Source organism: Mustela erminea, chromosome X (genome assembly GCF_009829155.1).
Source record: "Mustela erminea isolate mMusErm1 chromosome X, mMusErm1.Pri, whole genome shotgun sequence".
In the NCBI taxonomy this organism is placed as follows: domain Eukaryota; kingdom Metazoa; phylum Chordata; class Mammalia; order Carnivora; family Mustelidae; genus Mustela; species Mustela erminea.
In genome coordinates this window covers 9796797-9818644 of record NC_045635.1, presented here as the reverse complement: position 1 = coordinate 9818644, position 21848 = coordinate 9796797, and the positions used below count along the sequence as shown (strand labels likewise).

Sequence of the window (21848 nt, the reverse complement as noted above, 5' to 3'; positions counted from 1 at the left end):
CCCCCATTTTTGAAGTGTCAAGTAACAGAGTCAGAGAGGTTAAGTGACTTACCCAAGGTCATACAACGGACAAGTGTAGAACTGGGACTGGAAAGGAGGGCCCTTCACCGCTGTGTTCTGCTGTTCTAGAAATCCTTTTTCTCATCTTCTCACTCCTCCGTGGCCTCAGATGTCAAATGAGTCTCATGAATAGGTAATACAATGACCTCTTCCAGGCCATTATTCTTCACACCAAAAGAGGTTTGATTTACTGAAAATATGAAAAGTTAAAGGAAAGCATATGAAGTATGAACCGCGTACCTGCAAATATCTTGAAGCAAATGGAATCTAAAATGTGTCCTCGTGTGGCTTTCCCCACAGGCACACCGTGAGGCAAGGCGCCGAGGGGACGTGATTTTCTCTGCAGCTCCCAAGGACACCGGCAGGGGTGGGGAGTCAATCAGGAAGGGAAGGAAACCCGCAAGTATATATCGCGTCACCCCAGAGCCGACCTAGCCCATGGCCCTGCACTTGAGCTCCTCCAAAACGGCCCTCCAGTCACTGCGGGACGGCTTCCACCAGAGTACCGATCCTGGGACTTGTGCCTGCCGTGCTGACAGCCAAAGGCAGCCCCCGGCCTTGTCGATGCTGACTGTTGAAGTCCTACTAGAACGGGAAGGCCCTGGGGAATTTGGGCAGGGCACCAAATGCCGTCTAGAAACGGCATTAAATCAGCAATTAGGAGCTTTTCTCCCTAAACATGCTGACCCAGACCACTCCCTCTTCCACATAAACCATTACTCCAAAGAGTCCTAATAAAACAGGAGTAGCCTAACACAGGGGGCCTTCTGGCTTCTTAGCCCTGGGTTATAGAATCGATGCCGTTTTCTGTTTTTTTGCTTTTATCAGAGCAGACTTCTCTTCTAGGCTTAACGGAGGGGATGAGCGTTAGGACAGGAAACTTCTAGAGTGGTCAAACTCTCCTCGGCCAACTCACTTAATATCTCCCGAGGGGAGCTGTGCACAAAGACGCAGTCAGGGAGCATGAGGAACAGCGAAGGAGCCTGGAAGCGATGTGTGGCCAGGTGAGAAGACACGGGACACAAACGGCCACGGACAGGCAGGTGTTTTTAATAATCACACTGGCGTTGCCGACTTTGAAGAGCACGGCTCTTCGGGGGGCCCCGCTGCATTCTACAAAGGGAAAGCAATCTTTGATCAGAATCTCCCACCTCCAGAATTTCTCATCTGCACCTTTTACGGCACTACTTTTGTTTTCAATCTATTTTCACGGAGCTCCCTTTGTTACAGGTGTGACGGGATATTTTTCTGCCTCCGGAGTATACAGGCCTGTCGCACGCATGTAGACCTTTCCATACTTACATTGTGCCTGGCGCTGAGATCCAAAATTATATTAAAATAGCAGCGCTGGAAGCAAAGCATGATCAGATGAAAGACTTTAAGGTCGGTACAAATTAGCTGGCGGGGGTGGGGGGTCTTGTTAAAATGCATATTCTGATTGGGTAGCTCTGGAGTAAGGCCTGTGTCTTGATTACTAAAAACAACCCAAGTGATGCCTGTGCTGGTTGTCTGAGAACCTTTTACAGTAATGACAGCCTAGAGATCACCTGGACGAGTAGTTGTCAAGTTCAGCTGCACACTGACATCATCCGGGAAGCTTTGAAACTGCTGGTGCCCCAACCCCACCTCCAGAATTTCTAATGTATGAACAGTGCTTGAGCTTAGGGACGCAGAGAAACTTTGAGGGTGGTTCTAATGGCGAACCAAGATTGAGAACCATTGGTTTGGACAGGCTCCAACGTTTTACAAATGGAAAAACAGCTCCAGTGTGTGAAGAGCCTTGCCCAAAGCCCCACATAGGATGAGTTCATGTCTCTGTTTCCATCACATGGCCCTCCCCCCAAACTTCATGTTTGTCTGTCTTTCTTTCTTTCTTTCTTTTTTCCCTTAAGAGAGAGAGCACAAGCATGTGTGAATGGGGCGAGGGGCAGAGGGACAGAATCTTCAGGCAGACTCCCCACTGAGTGCGGAGGACACCCCATCACAGGGCTTGACCCCAGGAACCTGAGACACTTCACATTTTCTTCTTTTCTTTTTAGATTTTTATTTATTTATTTGGCAGAGATCATGAGTAGGCGGGGGGGGGGGGGGGGAAGCAGGCTCCCTGCTGAGCAGAGACCCTGATGTGGGGTTCGATCCCAGGACCCTGAGATCATGACCTGAGCTGAAGGCAGAGGTTTAACCCACTGAGCCACCCAAGCGACCTGAACTTCACATTTTCTTTCTTTTTTTTTTTAAAAGATTTTATTTATTTAATGACATAGAGATCACAAGTAGGCAGAGAGGCAGTCAGAGAGAGGAGGAAGCAGGCTCCCTGCTGAGCAGAGAGCCCGATGTGGGGCTCGATCCCAGGACCCTGGGATCATGACCTGAGCCAAAGGCGGAGGCTTTAACCCACTGAGCCACCCAGGTGCCCCTGAACTTCACGTTTTCTTGATCACCATTCCTGCTGAAGAGGAAGATGGCACCTCTTAATTCATCATCGTCTATGTTAATTGTAGTGACATGTTCAAGAAATGGATGGGTTTTCCCAGTCTGTTTTTCTTTCCATTTCTTATTCCATGAAACAAGTCAATGAAGACATGTAAGATTCTCAATGCAGACACAACTATATTCTGTATGGGAAGGTGTGTCTTCAGGTATACACTGCATTTTTTTCATCCTGTGCCCGTCAAGGATCTAGTCCTTGGAGCCCCACGGCAGAAGAAAAACCCCAACCACTGTCAGTGTTCCCTTCCGTTTTACCACCTTTTGACTTCCTTCCTTCTTTGTCCTCTCCCTCCATTCTTGCTCAGACATTTATCTGGAAGCTACAAAGTGCCAGGCCCTATGGGGGCCACTTGGCAGAAATGTGTCCACTGGATAGTCTGTAGCGTATTTTTCCCTGGAGACCGGGGCTGGCCAGCTAACACAAGGTCCTTAGAACGCCTGGACTTCAACACAATGGACCACACCTCTTGCGGAGCAGAAAAAAAATGAAGGTGGGATAAAAAGAGAAAAAAGTAACACTGGGATTCATTTTCCTTCAAATTTTGCCAGCTCGTAGCATCTCCCATTTGATAACTGAAGAGAAATTGCTATTTGTGGGGTGATTATTATTATATTATTATTATTATATCAGGGTAAGTATTTACTCTTGACAACAAGGTAGAAGTTACCATGCCATTTTACAGATTTTGAGGCACGTGAAGTTTAGAGCAGTTATGTCTCATCTGTGGTCATGTATCCACATAGGGAAGAACATGGATTTGGGAGTCAGAATTCAGACTTCATTCTTCACCGAGGTAAGGTCAGTTCACCACCAGAAACAATAAATATTTTATAGGTTGGTGAGGATCAGCATGGCTTCTGTTGATTTTTAGTTGACAGAACCTATGATCTATGACCCTTTAAATGTCACGACTATATAGAAAAATCTCTTGCCTGCGAATGAAATTTCACTGTGTGAATGTTAGCACCCTTGACTTTGACTAAATTCATGTTCGCAACTTAAGGCACTCAGTCATCGAGGGCTTTTCTTTTTGTCTTTCTTGGGGGTTAGAAACCCCCAAATTTTGGGGTACCCCTGCCAGGCTTGTCTGTCTCTTCTGTCCTATGGAAATCTGACACAATGAAAGTCGACCACCTCCACTGATGTGGGCCTTAAAAGTACAGATGCTGACTCAAAGCTGCTACTACTGGAAAACTGGAACTACATTTGTGATTTTGGGGGATGTAAAGATGGATAAGAGATAATCCCTTGCCCTGGGTGACAGACATGTAAATATATTGGAATTACTGGTGTGTTAACAGAAGTACTTCGGGGAGCTGCGGAAACAAGGAAGGAAGAAGATAAATTCTTTGGGTTCTGTATGTATAAATGCTGCTCCTGGATAATCCCCTACTTTCATGAACTGTTTTCTAGGACAATTTTGAGATGGCAAGATTTTGACAAAATAGGAAATCTTGAAAATTGTCTTGGCTTGGAGCACTGAGTAATGTATAGGAGTGCTGAATCACTATACTGTACACTGAAACTAGTATCACACTGTATGTTAGCTATACTGGAATGAAAATTTAATCATTGGTTGTTCAGGTGTCCTCATACTCTTTTTTTTTTTTTTAAGATTTTTTTGGATAGAGAGAAAGAGAGATCACAAGTAGGCAAAGAGTCAGGCAGGGGGGAGGGGGAAGCAGGCTCCCTGCGGAGCAGAGAGCCCGATGCAGGACCCAATCCCAGCACCCCGAGACCATCACCAGAGCCGAAGGCAGAGGCTCAACCACTAAGCCACCCAGGCGCCCCTCTTATAGTACAGGGCTACACCTCCAGCACTCTCAGGAGTAATAAGTAGGCATATTTTCGGGTGCTTGGACATCTGATGATTCACTCCCCAACTTTTATCTTTTAAAAGAGTTTATTTAGGGGTGCCTGGGTGGCTCAGTCATTAAGTGTTTGCCTTCAGCTCAGAGCACAATCCCAGGGTCCTAGGATCGAGCCCCGCATCGGGCTCCCTGTTTGGCGGGAAGCCTGCTTCTCCTCTCCCACTGCCCCTGCTTGTGTTCCCTCTCTTGCTGTCTCTGTCAAATAAATAAATAAAATCTTAAAAAAAAGAAAATGAGATTAATTTATTAAAAAAAGATATAAAAATTCTTGTAGAATAAAATATTTCAAATAAAATCAGATGGGCACAGGTTTCAAATGTGATGAAATAGTAACAATAGCTAAAACAAAATAAATAAATAAAATCTTTAAAAAAATATTCATTTCATTTCAGAAAGAACAAGCCAGCAGGAGAAGGGGCCGAGGCAGAGGGAGACAAAATCTCAAGCAGACTCCCCGCTGAGTGTGGTGCCCAACATGGGGCTCGATCCCCCAACCTGGAGATCATGACCTGAGCCGAAACCCAGAGTCACGTGAGTGGCTGACTGAGCCACTCAGGTGCCCCACCCTTCCCCAGTTTTAAAACTAGGTCCTACAATCCTACTAATGTGGTAGGCTTAGTAGTCAAGTTTGTGCCCTGTGACTCACCACTCCTTGGCCATAGCTGACTGGACAGGGGTGGATATAAAAGCCATGCTTTTCCTCTCCAGGACTATGGATTAGGGCCACTGAAGTCATTAGTCAGTGAGCAGTGAGGGCCGGAGAGTGGCAGTGGGACTAGTCAAGCCATGTTGAAGCTGAAGTTAGGGCAGGGGGCTGATCGGGGAGCAGGAACAGGAGCTACAAGGCTATGGAGTGGAAAGGGAGCAGATGCTCAAGGACTAGGTGGTCCCGTATCAATGTTTACCTGCATCTGTATCTGTATCCACATCTGTATCTGTACGTATACACAATCTATGTATCTAGCTACATATATGTAACCCAGTATCACAGTATCTTTATCTCTACAACTGTAACTATATTCATGTCTGCCTGTATCCATACATCTCTAACTACATGTCTATCACTCTCTGTGTATGTCTAATTATTTCTCGCTATATATCCTCAATGATGTAATACTGTATATACACGTCTGGAACTCCATTACTAGACCTCTATCACTATATGTATAATTAGATCTCTGTATCTATAGATCACAATACCGCTATATATTTACATTTCTATTTCTATAACTATGACTATCTCACCTATATATCTGTCTGTTTCTCTACCCCTGTCTATATCATATCACTATCTCTCTAGCTCTATTTCTAGTTTGACGACTCTTCTGTTCCTTTAAGGACTGTATCTATATGCGGCTCTCCATCTCTAGGAGTCCCTGGATTCTTCTAATATACTTCCTTTGAACTTGAGATAGTCAGTGTTTATCTCCTGCACCCTATGTGGACCTAATCAGAGGAGTCCTGACTCAAACACTATTACATTCTACCTCCTACCTTTTGCTCAGTCTGGCCAGCCCGCACTGACCCTTTCAAGCAAAGAAGAGTTCCATTTTCATCAAACAGAGAACCTTAAGATGGATGAAATGCTCGAGATCACGTGGTCCAGGCCTCTCTTTTACGGGTGAGAAAACAGGTATAGAAAGTTCCAGCCTGAGGTTGGCCTTAAGATGGTAACGGGACTAAGACCTAAAGATGGAGCAAGAATGAAGGCACCTGATCGGCATCCTTCCCATCACCCAAGCTGATTTTCATCAGTTGAACTTTCCAGATGTTTTCTAGCGGATGCCATCAAGACACCCCCCTCCCCTGCCCCAGTTTTCCAGTGCTCTCCACTGATTGTCAAGGCTGTTGATCTTGAATACTTGGCACTCTTTGTCAGAGGGTTTTAGAGTCATTGAGGACAGCTCACCCAGTGACGGACAGGGATCTGGTGACTCAACACCGGGCACCTGATCTCTTGTTTGGTCTCCCAGGGCTCCCCAGGGGGACACAGCTCCAGACGCCCAGAATGGAAACTGGCCTGATTATTTATTCTTTCCTGGCTTCCTTCTCCTCCCTCTCTCACTTCCCCATTCCCTTGCTAATATTTCCTGGGATCATCTTCCTGATAACCTACCTGCATTCACCCCCTGGCCTCTGGGAAAATCCCCAAAAGACACCTATGTGCATTCTAATAGAAACAGGTCCATTTAACATAAATTCTACAGTATATATGAGCTCCGAGGTTCCCGTGGTCGATTTCAAAACCAGTGAGGTACTTTGGTGTTCCTTAGATGGTAAGCAGCCATTTTGGTACAATCCTTATTTATTCTCGTCTGACTATAACCAAGGGGATAAAACCCATAAATCTAATCCTAAATTCATTGCTTGGCCCCACACATTTCACTTTAAGGAACTTACAAACATGGCGTTTTGGGTGTGCTATATTTGTATGGTGTGAAAATGAAGAAAATGCATCTTTTAAAATTTGTTCTCACTATAACAAAGTGCACTATAAATTCCCTAAATGACATATTGATGATGTGTGTAAATTCTAGTATTTCCTTCTTTTGCCAAACTCCTGATACTGCTTGGATGCTACAGACAAGAATTTACACCTGGACGTTTAGGGCAGAAACACAATATGATACTTAGAATATATTTCACAGGTACCTCTGCTAAATAGAAAAATATGTATTAAAATTTTATTGATGTTAAATCATCTTCCCCCATGTTAAATAAGATACTCTATGTCTGCTTTTTGCTATCAGGCTCTATTAAGACAAGTTAATTACTAAAACATTGTAGATGATTGCTCAGGACTTAATATGTTCAGGACTTAATATTTAGGACTTAATAATATAACATGGGTCTGATGGAAATGTTTGTGTTTGAAGCTTATTCTTAAAAAGTTGATGTTAGGGGTGCCTGGGTGGCTCAGTGGGTTAAGCCTCTGCCTTTGGCTCAGGTCATGATCCCAGGGTACTTGGATGGAGCCCATCAAGCTCTCTGCTCAGCGGGGAGCCTGCTTCCCTCTTTCTCTCTGTGCCTGCCCCTCTGCCTACTTGTGATCTCTGTCAAATAAATAAATAAAAATCTTAAAAAAAAAAAAAAGTTGATGTTAGGGTACCTGGGTGGCTCAGTGGGTTAAGCCTCTGCCTTCGGCTCAGGTCATGATCCCAGGGTCCTGGGATCGAGTCCCGCATCGGGCTCTCTGCTCAGCGGGGAGCCTGCTTCCTCCTCTCTCTTTGCCTGCCTCTCTGCCTACTTGTGATCTCTGTCTGTCAAATAAATAAAAAAAATCTTAAAAAAAAAAGTTGATGTTATTTGCTCTTTTTTTTTTTTTAAAGATTTTATTTATTTATTTGACAGACAGAGATCACAAGTAGGCAGAGAGGCAGGCAGAGAGAGAGAGAGAGAGAGGGAAGCAGGCTCCCTGCGGAGCAGAGAGCCCGATGCGGGGCTCGATCCCAGGACCCTGAGATCATGACCTGAGCCGAAGGCAGCGGCTTAACCCACTGAGCCACCCAGGCGCCCCTATTTGCTCTTTTGTTCAAAGGGCTTCCCCAGCACCTATCTATAGAACACAGCAGACACAGGACACCTGGGGGGCTCAGTCAGTTAAGTGTCTGTGTTAGGCTCAGCTTATGATCCCTGAGATCCTGCTCAGTGAGGAGTGGGGAGACTGCTTCTCCCTCTCCCACTTGTGCTCTCCTTCTCTTGCTCAAATAAATTTTAAAAATCTTAAAAAAAAAAGTAGGTGTGGTTTAAATAAATGGTATATAGAGTTAAACATGGACCACTGACTTCACTAGACTCTCCAATTTTGTTGGAGATTTTTAAACTGCACCTACTTTCTAAAACATTTTTTTTTTGAAGATTTATTCCTTTGCCAGAGAGAGAGATCGACAGCAAGAGACAGAACACAAGCAGGGAGAGCAGGAGAGGGAGAAGCAGGCTCCCTGGAGCCCAATGAGGGACACGATCCCAGGACCCCAGGGTCATGACTTGAGCCGAAAGCGGATGCTCAATGACTGAGCCACCTAGGTGCCCCTAAAACATATTTTTTAAAGCAACCTTTAAAAATAGTTTTTAAAGATTTTATTCATTTAATTATTTATTTATTTGAGAGAGCGAGCGAGCTAGTGAGCACGAGAAGGGGAAGGGTCACAGGGAGAAGCAGACTGAGCAGGAAGTCCAATGCCGGACTCAATCCCGGAACTCCAGGATCACGACCTGAGCTGAAGGTAGATGCTTAACCCGCTGGGCCAGCCACCCAGGCGCCCTAAAATTTTTTTAAAATAGCAAAACATTCTGTGTCTTTTGGATAAATGGTGAGGGGTGTCCATTATAGTATGTGTGCCTTTTGAATGTGTCATTGGAGCTCATGCACGAAAGCCGTCTAAAGCTTCGCATTACTAAGTCCTGAGGGATAAAGGATCATGCAAGATGAGGAAATGCACAAAAGTACAAGCACAAGCTTCAGCCGTAAAGCGGCAGGAGATCTCCTCCTCCTCAGAGGAGGAAAAACGCCTTTACAGGAGTTGCAGTGTATTGCTTGCTGAGTTCTGCTTCCAGTCCAGGAGCGAAGCTAAGAATATTTTCTTCCCGATTCACGGGTTGAACCAGAGCCGAGCCGAGCCTGCTGACAGGTGTCACCCAAACATCAGCAATACTGCCGAAGTGCAGCCTCACTCTGGCCTCACCTGGAACGTAGCATCCACTCTTTTCCTGTACCAGGAGAGTTGCACGTGTGTACTTGTGACATCAAATCGAGCCGGACTTCTAAGACTCAGAAATCAAATGATCGATCTGAAACTGCTAATACTTGGTGAAGCTGAATCTTCTCTTTCAATGACGGGGTCTCCTCACCAGTCTCAAAGGACTAATGGAAATCCTTTGGGGATATGAGCAGTTTTGAAGGTTCGTGTTCTGACTTCAGTGTCGGTACAGCAGATCTAAGATGCCACTTCTGAATGAAGTGGGTCAAAGCCCACCACGCATGGTTTATGCAAAGATTCCTTTTTGGTGCCTTTCCCCTTCTGTTCAGCTCAAATTGGTTCCAGGCCAACTGAGAATTCCAGTTCCCATTCTTAGTCATAAAGGTACAGACATGAGGGGCACCTGCGGGGCTCAGTCAGTTAGGCATCTGCCCTTGGCTCAGGTCATGATCCCAGGGTCCTGCGGTTGAGCTGTGGGTCTGGCTCCCTGCTCAGTAGGGAGCCTGCCTCTCCCTCTCCCTCTGCCTGATGCTTCCCCCTTATCTTCTTGTAAAGATAAGTTTTGGAAAATAAATTTTTTTTTTAAGATTTTATTTATTTATTTGACACAGAGAGAGATCACAAATAGGTAGAGAGACAGACATAGAGAGAGATGAGGAGAAGCAGGCTCCCTGCTGAGCAGAGAGCCCAACGCGGAACTTGATCCTAGGCCCCTGGGATCATGACCTGAGCCGAAGGCAGAGGCTTAACCCACTGAGCCATCCAGGCGCCCCGGAAAACAAACTTCTAATGAACTTGATCCCATTTTATCTGGTATCGTCTACCTTTATTTTTTTGACTTTATGATGTAAAACTCAGAGCTAGATAGGACCTTGTGAACGACGTGGGTTAAAGAACTGAGTTTAAATCCCGCCTCTTACTGGCTGTATCACCCGGGGGAGAGGGGAGGTGTTGGGGGTTTTGAGGTGGGGGGGACAGCAGTTAAATTTGCTTCTTCATTTCCTCAGCTGTGAAATAAGAAGAAGATACATCCCAGGGTCATCGTGAAGTTGAGTGTTAGCACAAACCCAGGCCTTCGAACGGTGCCCAGTACAAGGGAAGAACCCATGAAGTGTTAGATGTCATCAAGGTCAGAATGGCTTTTTAGGAGATGTGTCCAAAGCCCACAGCTGGGCTGGCAGCCAGCTCCTTCCAAACCACCACACTATGGTCCATCTTCAAATCCAACACTGGTGGGGCGCCTGGGTGTCTCAGTGGGTTAAGCCTCTACCTTCAGCTCAGGTCATGATCTCAGGGTCCTGGGATTGAGTCCCGTATCGGGCTTTCCGCTTAGCAGGGAGCCTGCTTCCCCCTCTCCCTCTGCCTGCCTCTCTGCCTACTTGTGTTCTCTCTCTTTCTGTCAAAGAAATAAAATCTTGAAAAAAAAAAAAAAGAAAAGTCAACACTGGTGCTGGAGTCTGGAGTCAGACAGGAGTTAATCTCTCCGTTATAGTATCAGTTAGCATACCAAAGAGCTATGCATTTTGGGAGACCTCATTTTATGCAGCGTGACAACTGGGAAGCCAGTGCTGATTGCAAGAATTCTACCAATGTTTTCCAACAGCAAAAGTTTGTTAAAAGCCTCCTGTGTTCCCAAAGAAACCCACTAAGGTTTTATCCTTCAGCTACATAAGATCTCCCACACTCACAACCATGCCAGTGGGAGAACTCAGTCAAAACCGCGTTTTTCGTACGATGGTGTCAAGAAACGTTTGTCTTTCAATGGCAAACAACCATGCTGTTTCCTTCCTGGTTTTCTGCCTCGAACTCATCAGAGTCTTTGAGCTCTTTCACTGCACGTTGTAGATGACTGGTAAGGATGCAGAATCATTTATATCTATAGATGTACATCCTGTGCCCTGGAGGGTCAAGTAACTCCCCTTGCCTACGGTGGAAGAGGCCAGTTCGTCTCCACTTCCAAGTTCATTTCAACTTTCCTGATCTCTATGTGTCTGTTCTTGGTTTCTCCTTTGAACTAGTTGTACCATCTTACTAGTTCCCACAGGGATGAGTTAAATCAAATCTTTAATCATGTGTTCATCTTACATTTTTTTTTTAAAGATTTTATTTGACGGACAGAGATCACAAGCAGGCAGAGAAGCAGGCAGAGAGTGGAGAAGAAGCAGGTTCCCCGCTGAGCAGAGAGCCCGATGCAGGGCCGGATCCCAGGACCCTGGGATCATGACCTGAGCGGAAGGCAGAGGCTTTAACCCACTGAGCCACCCAGGCGCCCCTCATCTTACATTTTTATCAGAGTCATGATTTTATCTTTTTTGAAAAATTTCCCTTAATTAATCTTAATGTCTAATCACAGTTAACTGATAATAGAGATTAAATATTTGAAAGAAAAAATACTTTTAAAACATTGGTTCTCCTTATCTGTGGGACACTAGTTTGATAATTAAAACATTCCTGGGTGCTGCTGCTCTAGTTTTCATTACTTTCATCAACTGGGAAGTCCAAACAAATTTGTCTTTTTTTTTCTTTCAAATCACAATTTATTTCCACTTATCTCTGAAGAAGATCTTAAATTTGAACAAAATGAAGTATCTCTGGCAACCAAATCCACTCAAATTACGGAAAGCCAGGGGGACTGTGGGAGACAAGGAGGGAGATGGTGGGAGAGGAGAGGGGCCGGTGAGGGATGAGGGGAACTGTGGGAGAGGAGGGCGGATTGGGGGACAAGGGGGACGGTGGGAGAGCAGGGGATTATGGGATTATGGGAGAGGGGAGCTGGATTGTGGGAGAGCAGGTGGATTATGGGATTATGGGACAGGAGGATAGGATTGTGGGAGAGGAGGGGCACTGTGGGAGAGGAGAGGGATTGTGGGAGGATAGGGGGATTGTGGGAGAGGAGGGGGGTTGTGGGAGAGCAAGGGTATTGTGGGAGACGAGGGGTATTATGGGAGATGAGTGGGATTGTGGGAAAGCAGAGGGATTGTGGGACAAGAGGGGCATTATGGGAGATGAAGGGGATTGTGGGTGAGCTGGAGGGTTATGGGAGAGGGGGTTGAGGGAGAGGATTATGGGAGATGAGGGGGATTGTGGGAGATGAGGAGGGTTGTGGGAGGGGGGATTATGGGAAAGTGAGGGATTGTGGGAGAGGAGGATTGTGGGAGTGGGGAGATTGTGCGAGCAGAGGATTGTGGGAGATGAGCGAAATTGTGATAGAGCAGGGGAATTGTGGGAGACAAGGGGAACTGTAGCAGAGTGGGGGATTGTGGGAGACGAGGGGTATTATGGGAGATGAGGGTGGATAATGAGAGACAGGGGGTAGGTGTGTGTATAAGAGAGATTTAAGGGGCGCCTGGGTGGCTCAGTGGATTATGCTGCCTTCGGCTCAGGTCATGATCTCAGGGTCCTGGGATCAAGGCCCGCATCGGGCTCTCTGTTCAGCGGGGAGCCTGCTTCCCCTTCTCTCTCTCTGCTTGCCTCTCTGCCTACTTGTGATCTCTCTCTGTCAAATAAACAAATAAAATCTTTAAAAAAAAAAAAAGAGAGAGATTTAAGAGTGGAGAATTATGAGAACCAAAATAAAATTGACAGGCAAGGGAGAAGTGCGAGGGAGATCACTAGTATAAAAGATGCATATAATTACGGGAGCACCCAATTATGAAAGAACTGCTAAAGAGAATATACAGTTATTTTAGCAAAAAATGTCAGACTGTAGATGAGGCAGATGGAAATTACAGTACTGAAACCTGTGGGAGTGGCAGGGAGACCCGTGGGAAGAACTGACAGAATAGAAACTTAGAGTGAAAAAATTCCTGGGGAGGGGTTAAGAATTGAGGGAGCTGATGAGAATTGTGGGAGAAAACGAGAACAGAGACTAGAACTGGAAAGGCAAACTGTAGGAGAGCCTGGGCATCCCGGGAGCGCAGGGCACTGTGGGAGAGGATGAACTGTGAGAAGACAATGCGGGACGGAGAATTGTGGGCAAGAATGAACGTGAGACAGGGCGGTGTGGAGGCTGAAATGTAAGAGCAGCTCCGAAAAACAATGAGGAATGGCAGGTTTGGAAAGTGATTCATTTTACCAGGACCCAGAGCAAATTCAGCTTCAACTCAGACAGCTGCTGCTTTTAACTCTGCTAAACCCTGGCGTCTGCCCGCCGCAGTTTGTATTCCACTGCCCTGCACCGGCGACCCCTCCGCCCTGCTTCCTCGGGTCAAAGGGCTACTAGGTTCCTGTTCCAGCCCATCTCCATGCTGTGCTCACAGGACTTGCTCCCTGCCTCAGTTCAGAAAGTTCAAAAGTAACTTAGTGCCTCTGTGCTTTGCTTAATCTCAGCACTTATGTTTGGGAGCCCTGAGATAAGGTCTAATTTATTTTTTTAAATTAAAAAAAAAAACTTCTTTTTTAAGATTTTATATATTTATTTAACAGATCACAAGTAGGCAGAGAGGCAGGCAGAGAGAGAGGAGGAAGCAGGCTCCCCGCCGAGCAGAGAGCCTGACGCGGGGCTCCATCCCAGGACCCTGGGATCACGACCTGAGCCAAAGGCAGAGGCTTTAACCCACTGAGCCACCTAGGTGCCCCAGGAGGTCTAACTTAAACAATCACAAGCCACTCATTTTTCATGTCATTTTCAGTGGTCCAGAAAGAAAAGGAATATAGATACCTTGCTAAGTGACATTTCCCCCCTTTTGTACTATATTTTCCAATGAATGGTAGGAAATCTCATTCATCAGGAAATGGGCCATTTATCATTTTCATGAATAAATGTAATGAGAATGCTAGGTTCAGCTTGGAAGTGTTATAAATATAAACCACTGGCTTCAGAATTTAAAAAAAAAAAGTCTCTGCTCGCCTCTGGCCAAGAGCAGAGGGCCTCATCTTGCTGCATTTATACATCAGTGATTTCCTAAGGGTTCATAATTATAACCAGGGAGATCTCCTGGATGTAATTCAGGACTCTTTCACTTCTTAGTCGCTAATATTTTCCATATGTTGGATTAGCAATGTTGTACCTTTGTTAGCAGCCTCCCCTCTCCCTTTAAAAAAGCCATCAGCTTTAGAAAGGTAAAATATCCCTTACATTTTTTTTCCCCTTATATTTTTAAGTAGAACAGAGTCATGTTACAGAGTTACTTTCTCTTTGAGCTACTTCTGTGCCTACACATATATATGGGCACTTTAAAGACTATCTTTGGGGTGCCTGGGTGGCTCAGTCTGTTAACCATTGAACCCTTGATTTGGGCTCAGGTCATGATCTTGGGGTCCTGGGATCGAGCCCAGCAGGGAGTCTGCTTGTCCCTCTCCTGCTGCCCCCTCCCAGTTTCTCCCAACTATTGAACAAAACAAAACACAACAACACTAACTAAAAGCTGACCATCACTGGTAACCAAGCTGCGGGTGGGGGGCATGCTTCCAATGACTCCCTCCTCCCAGCAGCAAATGAGTGAAGGCAAGATGAAAATCAGATTCTACATCACAGAAAGAATGGCAGTGGAGGAGACAGGCCGTCAGGATCGGTCACCATCTAGCGTTGATGGCACCAGGCCAAGCATAGCGTTACCTCGTTGATTAAATGCTAAATGTCTACACAGTCCAGGGAGTATCCCATTTTCATGGTTTAGTGGCTATTTCAGAGTTCATTTTTTGTTGTTTTAAAACTTAGAAAAAGTGTAATACTTCCTCAGTGCAAAGTAATTGGAAACATGTGTGAGCGTCGAGAAGTCAGCCTCCGCGTGGCCGCGTGGCCCTGTGGCCCCGTCCTCTAGTCCCTCAATATCCCTCACTGGAGATAATACTGTCACCATTTCCTATGTAGAGAGGATTCATTTTCAAAATAAACAGCAGGGTTAAGCTCCAACTGTTTTCCACTACTATTATTCAGTATCTGATGTGGCAAAATTCCATGTCAACAAAATAACTGGTCGTGAACTGAAATGATAGGACCCGTGTTTGTGTAGCCCCCACAAGGAGTGCTAAGAGATTTAGTGAGAGTCCGTGCGTCTATCTGAATGAGAGATGCCTTAATTATCATGGAGTCAGTGACTTCTGTGCCTGGGGAAACTTTTGAGGTCATTTTTAATGAAGAAGTTGCTCTTCTGTCCCAAGAGCCCTGTGTCTTTACCCCTCAACTTCCGTGCAACTTAGAGGGACAAAGCCCAGAATGACCCTAAATTCTGCAGTTCAAGACCAAAGACATGCCCAGGTCCACAGGGAATTCCAGACTAGCAAAGAAGAAGTACAATTTGCTGGAATTTCTTAACTGTGCTGTCACAATTAGAGACATCAGAATCTAAATCTTAAAAACACCATCATCAAAGACTATGTACTCCACAGACATCAGAGAAGACCAAGACTTGTAATCAGGAAAGACAGAGCACCTGAATAGGACAAAGTGACTTTCCTGATAAGACCGGCAGGAGAGGTCCAGTGGGGCAGGGCCATGAGACAAGCATGCCCAAGGTCAACAGTCAGGCTAGCCAACAGAAGAAGCACGAATCTCGATAGGACCCCGGGTTAGTGTAGGTCCTCCACAGACCACTGACGAAGAGGAGGTTAGATGTGCCAGATCTGACCAGGGGAAATCCCGCAGGAGAAATGGGGTAGATGCTGGGGGGAAGGCTGTAGCTTCAGACCTCGCTGCACGTCTGTCTGCAGGAAGGCATGGCGGAAGGATCCTTGCTACTGGGCAGACTAGTTTGGCAAAGGTACTGGGAAGTGTTGGAGCCTAAGTCCACCATTAGAGGAAAGTGGTGTCTCCCAACACAGGCGGCCTCAGTTTCCCCTCAATTTGGGTACTTGGCAGGCAGGGGCGGCACAAAGGAGGGCGGGCCTCGGTCCCAGCGCAGAGATGCATTTCAGGGCGCACGTGCTAGGCACTAGGCCCTAGTTCTCCGAGGGTTGGCGGGGACATCTCCATTGGGCAGGGGACATGCGGGCGGCCGGCCGAGAACGCCGCGGGGGCTTCTCTCAGGCCCTTCTGTCCGGGGACCCGCCGTGTCCGTCCGAGGCGGAGTCGCGAGTCAGGTCCCCAGCTGTCCCGCTCCAGCCTTGCCCTCGCCCCCCGCCCCTTCCTGCAGCCAGCTGTTTCGGGAGCTACAGAGAGCTGCTTCCTGAGAGGATTTCATTTGGACTCACTCTTCTGTGGTCATTTTCTCCTCCATAAAAGAACCCTGTTAGCCATGACGAGAAATGAACAGGGGAACGTGGCCACTGCCATCGGGCCGCCGGTGCTCAGAAGACGGAGATCCAGGGAGTGCGCCCGGTGCTCCGGGAGCCCCGCTCGGGCCCTCACCCCGGGGCGCGGACAGCCAAGGCCATGGCCCAGGGAGGACAGAGCAGAAGGTCCTGGCTGGAGCCGAAAGGGTCTAGGCAAGAAAGAGCAGGGCCCAGCGGTGGAGACAAGCCATAGCGCCGCAAGCGATCCCTTGAGCCGAATATGAATGCCCCGCCCCCTTCTCGCATGTACTCGGGCCACAGTCCACGTCCCATTTCGTGATCTGTTCAAGTTTGTAGAAGCACAGGCTCGAGAGCAGCACTTCAGTGGGAACCGGACACAGGGCCTGCCTGGACGTGAAAGCTGCCGACGCAGGGGTGGGTTCTGCAGTGTGGCCGGCTAGAGCCACGCAGCACCCGGCGTGTCCGCACGAGTTGAACTCCGAACCGAGCCATCAAAGCCCTGGGAACATTTCCGGCCTCACAGGACTCCCACCCAAGTTTCTGTCAACACAGCCCAAGACGTCCTTCTCCAGCCAGAACCATTTTGGAAGAACTAAACTATAGGAAGTAAAAGACTTTCTGGAATTCATGGTCCTCTGTTTAAAAGTTTTTAAATTTTAGGGCGCCTGGGTGGCTCAGTGGGTTAAGCCGCTGCCTTCAGATCAGGTCATGATTCCAGGGTCCTGGGATCGAGCCCCGCATCGGGCTCTCTGCTCAGCAGGGAGCCTGCTTCCTCCTCTCTCTCTGCCTCTCTGCCTACTTGTGATCTCTGTCAAATAAATAAAAAATCTTAAAAAAAAATTTTTTTTTAAATTTTACATGAAGATTTTGAGAGAGAGAAAGAGGAGGCACACAAACAGGAGGGGAGGACGGAGAGGGAATCTCAGACTCCCGTCTGAGCGCAGAGCCCAACATGGCCCTTGATTCCAGGACCCTGAGATCTTGACCTGAGCCCAAACCAAGAGTTGGATGCTTAACTGACTGAGCCACCCAGGAGCCCCTTAAAACCTTCTATTTATTTTGGGGTATTATTCAAAAGGACAAAAGGATTTGCCATGAAAAATATATCCCGTTCCTTCTCTCCAACAACAATACTGAACTGTACCTGAGCCCCACGCTCCTGGAAGACAGCAGAAAGCAGTCTCCCCAGGCTCTTGTGTTCCAGGAAGCAGCTTATGGCTAAGAACCACCCTTCTCCACAAGAACTTTGAGAAACTTGTGGAGAAACCCTTTCTTGACCCCAAAGCCAGACACAAACTCTATTTGTCATTTTTTTCCTTAAAAATGATTAGCTGAATAGTTCGGGCCCCACCAACCCATCGGAACAATATGCTGGTTAACATAAGTCTAAGCTCCTTGCCTTCCTCCAGATCTCGAACTCTGGCTTACCCTCAGCCCGAGCCTGCAGACCGCCCTCCATAGGGCAGGCTGGCCTTAGGGGGAACCTTTCCCACAAGACTCCTTTCTAATGAAGTCTGTCAAGTCTGGGTTTTTTGGTTGACCTCCAACTTCCACTTCTCTCTGAAGGCAACCCCTGTTCCTGGCTTCTTACACATCCTTCCCTAGATGTTTCTGTGACTACAGACTAGGTTTGTAAACATCTGCATCATTTCTGCCATTGTTTCCATCCAACAGTGTAATGTACAGACTATTCCCGGTTAGCAGCCGTGGATGGCCTCACTGTGCTTTGAACTAGAGTCTCCTAAGGCCTTCCCTGGACACCCTATCATTTATCAGCACGGTCCCCCGCTGTCGGGGGTTTAGGCTGTTGCGCAAACTCTAACGTGAGGAGAATCCCTCTAGTTGGGGAATTCTGGGTTGATAGTGCTGGATTGTTCTAAGTTGCTGTCCCAATTTACACCCCCACTGGACAATATTTTTTTTAAAATGCAGAATCTTGGGGGCGCCTGGGTGGCTCAGTCGGTTAAGTGTCTGCCTTGGGCTCAAGTTATGTTCCCGGGGTCCTGGGATCCAGCCCTGTGTCGGGCTCCCTGCTCAGTGGGGAGCCTGCTTCTCCCTCGCACCCCCCCCCCGGCCCCCGCACTCATGTGCTCTTTCTTGCTCTCTCTCTCTCTCACTCAGCAAATAAAGATCCTTAAAAAAATGCAGAATCTCAGAAGCCCAGTGAGATTTACTAAATCAATCTGCATTTCACCAAAGCGCCAGGTGATTCACAAGCACAATTCAAGTTTGAGAAGCTGCTCACCCCTGGCCTCTTACCAGAACCCCCTGGGGAGAGGTCATGAATTCTGATGCCCAGGCCACACCAGCCCAATCAAATCAGAATGGGAGGATTTTTTTAACGCTCCCCCCAATGATTACAATGTGCAAGGCAATTACCTTAGAAATTGGAGGTTACAAATGACTTGTTTTATCATTACCTGACTCTTTCAAAGTGAAAAAGTGGAATGTAGCACAACAGTGATGATTGAGGGGTTCTGATATAACTTTGAACTTTAGTGCCTTCATACTGGGGCAAATAGAGCAGACATACTTGGGGCCATTTAATGTTGGGGAGCAACGGGAGTGCCTTTACCCTACTGAAACCTGTTTTAACCCCATCTGCGTCCATTTCTCAACAGCCACCTTGAGACTGTCATCCTGCTTGGGGCAGGGGCAGTCCCCAGGCTCTCCTCAGTCTGTTTCCCTCCAACCCTATTTCATCATAAAGCTGGTCCCACATGGCTTGCAGAGAAACTTCTGAGCTGCTTTAACTGGAGCATTCCACTTGGTATGCATAAAGGGAGATGGGCAGTCCCCCTCTTCAGGGTTACGAGATCCTACAGTGGCTTTTATCCAGTCCGCGAGGCCGGCTGCTCCTTCAGGAAGGACCGCCTCTGTGTCTGGCTCTCACAAAGCCATCTCTGACAGTTCCGTGGGGAGCTGTGGGTTCTGTACAAACCCTAACATACCCTTCCACCCTGCAGCGTGCAAAACCCAAGCCACTCCTAACTAGTCCAGGTCAGCAAAGGCCGCTTCAGAAACGGATCCGCAAGGTGAGGATACCCGTCCACAGACTAAAAACAACTTCACACTCTACCCTTGGGGCTGACAGTTCCTTAGCTTTGCCCTTCGAACCCGCTGACTACCTTTGGTGACCGCGGGTCTCAGAGGGACTTTGTGCAGTCCCTGCAGAATTTTCCCCTTTCTGGGTTCCTTCGAGGCTCGTGGCCAAACAAAGCTCAGACTCACTTTCACCGAAATCTCAGTCCAGTCTAGCATGGAAGCCTGAGTCAGCGGTCTTTAAATTTCATTTTAACTATTACTGATAAGCAACCCAGGGATCGAAATATTTGCCTTTTTCTTAGTAGCCTGCATTTCCTTATGCATCCAGCAGTTGGATCCATCTCTAGATTCCAACAGCAAACTCTTACCTTTCAGGACTCGGGCATGGGCCCGACGGGAGAGACGCATGGGGCGAGTGCGCGGAGCTTCCCAGTTTTCTCCGGGCACACACTCAGCTCATCTGCACATCTGCGCATTCAGCATGGGGCGTCCCCAGTCCTTTGGGGTTTTTATGGAGGCTTCATTACCTAGGCATGATTAAGTACATCATTGGCCATTGATGAATCATTGGCGACTGGCCCCCCTCCTTCCGTGCTTTCCAACAGTACTCCATTAACGTAACAAAATGCACCTTTCCTGCTCCCTGGCATAGGCAATCCTAAGGGTTTTAGGAGCTCTGTGCCAGGAAAAGAGGCCACAGACCAAATGCAGATTTATTATAAACCACAATATCACAGAATCTGTCTGAAGACATAGCCTAAATCCTGTTACTACCATCCTGGGAACTTGAAATGGTTTTCCATCGTCTTCTGCAAATTTGAGCTGTCAATAGATTCCTGGACCCACGGCCCTGAGCTACGGAAATGGAATCTCTGGGATAAAGTCCGAAGGGGCCAGCAGAGCATCTGCCGGCTCACAAGACCTCCGTACATATGTGTTGAAAGAATGAATGGATCACACATTTATACACTTAAGCTGGACTGCATAATGGAATCACGGGGTGGTGACTGTTAACAATATTCATGATCCCAGGCTCCTACTGGGCCAATTTAGTCAAAATGCATGGGGGTGGAGGCCAGCCCCCTCAAGGGAACAATTCTTGCAGAGTTTATCCAAGCTCGGGGTCACCTGGGAGTTCCTTGGGATGAACTGATTTGTACTTAAGTTTTATTCTGCCAGCCTTGTAGACTGGTTCATGTCATTCTTTCTCGCCATCTGTGCTGTCCGCATGGTAGCTCCTCGCCCCACAGGGCCATTAAAACTTAAATTAAAATAAAAAAAATTCAGTTCAGTTACACTAGCTATTTCAAGTGCTCAAAGGCAAATGGTTATTTAAAATGAAAATAAAATTCCTTCGCCTCATATTTCTGGTGTTTAACTGGCACAGGTAGTTGGTGATTACCATATTCAACAAAGCAGACCAAATGCCGGCCAATAGGACGGAGGGATGGTTACTTACAGCAAGAGGCAGGGAAGGGCCAGAAATGGGTACCTTGACCTGGTGATGGTTACGAGTTCGAATCCTTCACTAAGTGTTCACTTTATGTGATTTCCTGTATCTACTTCCCTTTACAATGAAAATACTTACGAAATGATTAGACATCTTAGTCCTGAGGTACACTGTTAAATCTTCTTGAGGGTATTTGTTGGACTTTTGTGCCCAAGTCACAGTTCCTTGAACACTATAAATCAGGAGGCCAGAACATAGGTCTTTTTAAAGATCTTCTTCAAAAGTATGAAATAAAATGAAAGACAAGCATGCCAACACAGTTATAATATTCCTACTCTTTTTTCCTCCCACACCTCTTCAAGGTAGTAAAAATAAGGAATTTCAAGTGACCTCTCATGCATTGTAGAGGCACAGATACTCTCTCTGTCCTCAAATCCAGGTTATTGTCTTTGGAAGGGGAATAGGAAATTCAATGTGATGGAATGAAAGGAATTTCTATTGCAAGTAGCACCAGTATCCCAGCTGTGCCTTTTGAATGAAAGAATAAAGTCCACCTCTTCCTACCTCCTCTGTCAATAAGCCTGAGTTATCCCAAACATTAACAGAGGTAACTTCCCAGCAAAAGATGTAGTTCTCATGTTTCCTCACAAAGCCCTAGAGGAAGAGAAAAGAAAACACATCAGCTTAATCCCAAGTAATTTCTTAGCTATGCAGCTAAAATGGAAAGTCAAATCAAATTGAAAATCATCTTTTTTTCTTACGTGAAAACTATGTTGCACTAGAAATCAGAGTTATTTTTACTGGGAGGTGGTTGAGTGAATAGGTCCCATGGGGTATCTTTGAATTTTCTAAAAGCTGTTACAAGTTGGAGGCCACTCATTTTTGGTGGAGAAAAACCAGTTCTTGATCTGCTTTCCTTCAACCAATCCCCTAAAGTCAGCGGAATTCCCTTGTGTACTTATTTTTCTGTTATGTTGCACTCTCGTTTCCAAGAATAACCTTTTACTTTTTTATTTAATTTTTTTGAGAGAAAGCAAACACGCACGCATGCTCATGTT

The 21848-nt window shown here is 46.6% G+C and overlaps 1 protein-coding gene across 1 annotated transcript in view; it reads right to left on the bottom strand.

Moving 5' to 3' along the window:
- EGFL6 (EGF like domain multiple 6) overlaps positions 1-21848 on the bottom strand; it is a 98339-nt gene that overhangs the window by 59437 nt on the left and 17054 nt on the right. Inside the window, exons 3-5 of the mRNA XM_032330302.1 lie at positions 19709-19867; positions 977-1173; positions 53-250 (exon numbers count right to left, since the gene is read on the bottom strand). Coding sequence (XP_032186193.1) covers positions 53-62 — 10 coding nt within the window. The 5' untranslated portion in view covers positions 63-250; positions 977-1173; positions 19709-19867. The remainder of the gene's footprint in view (positions 1-52; positions 251-976; positions 1174-19708; positions 19868-21848) is intronic.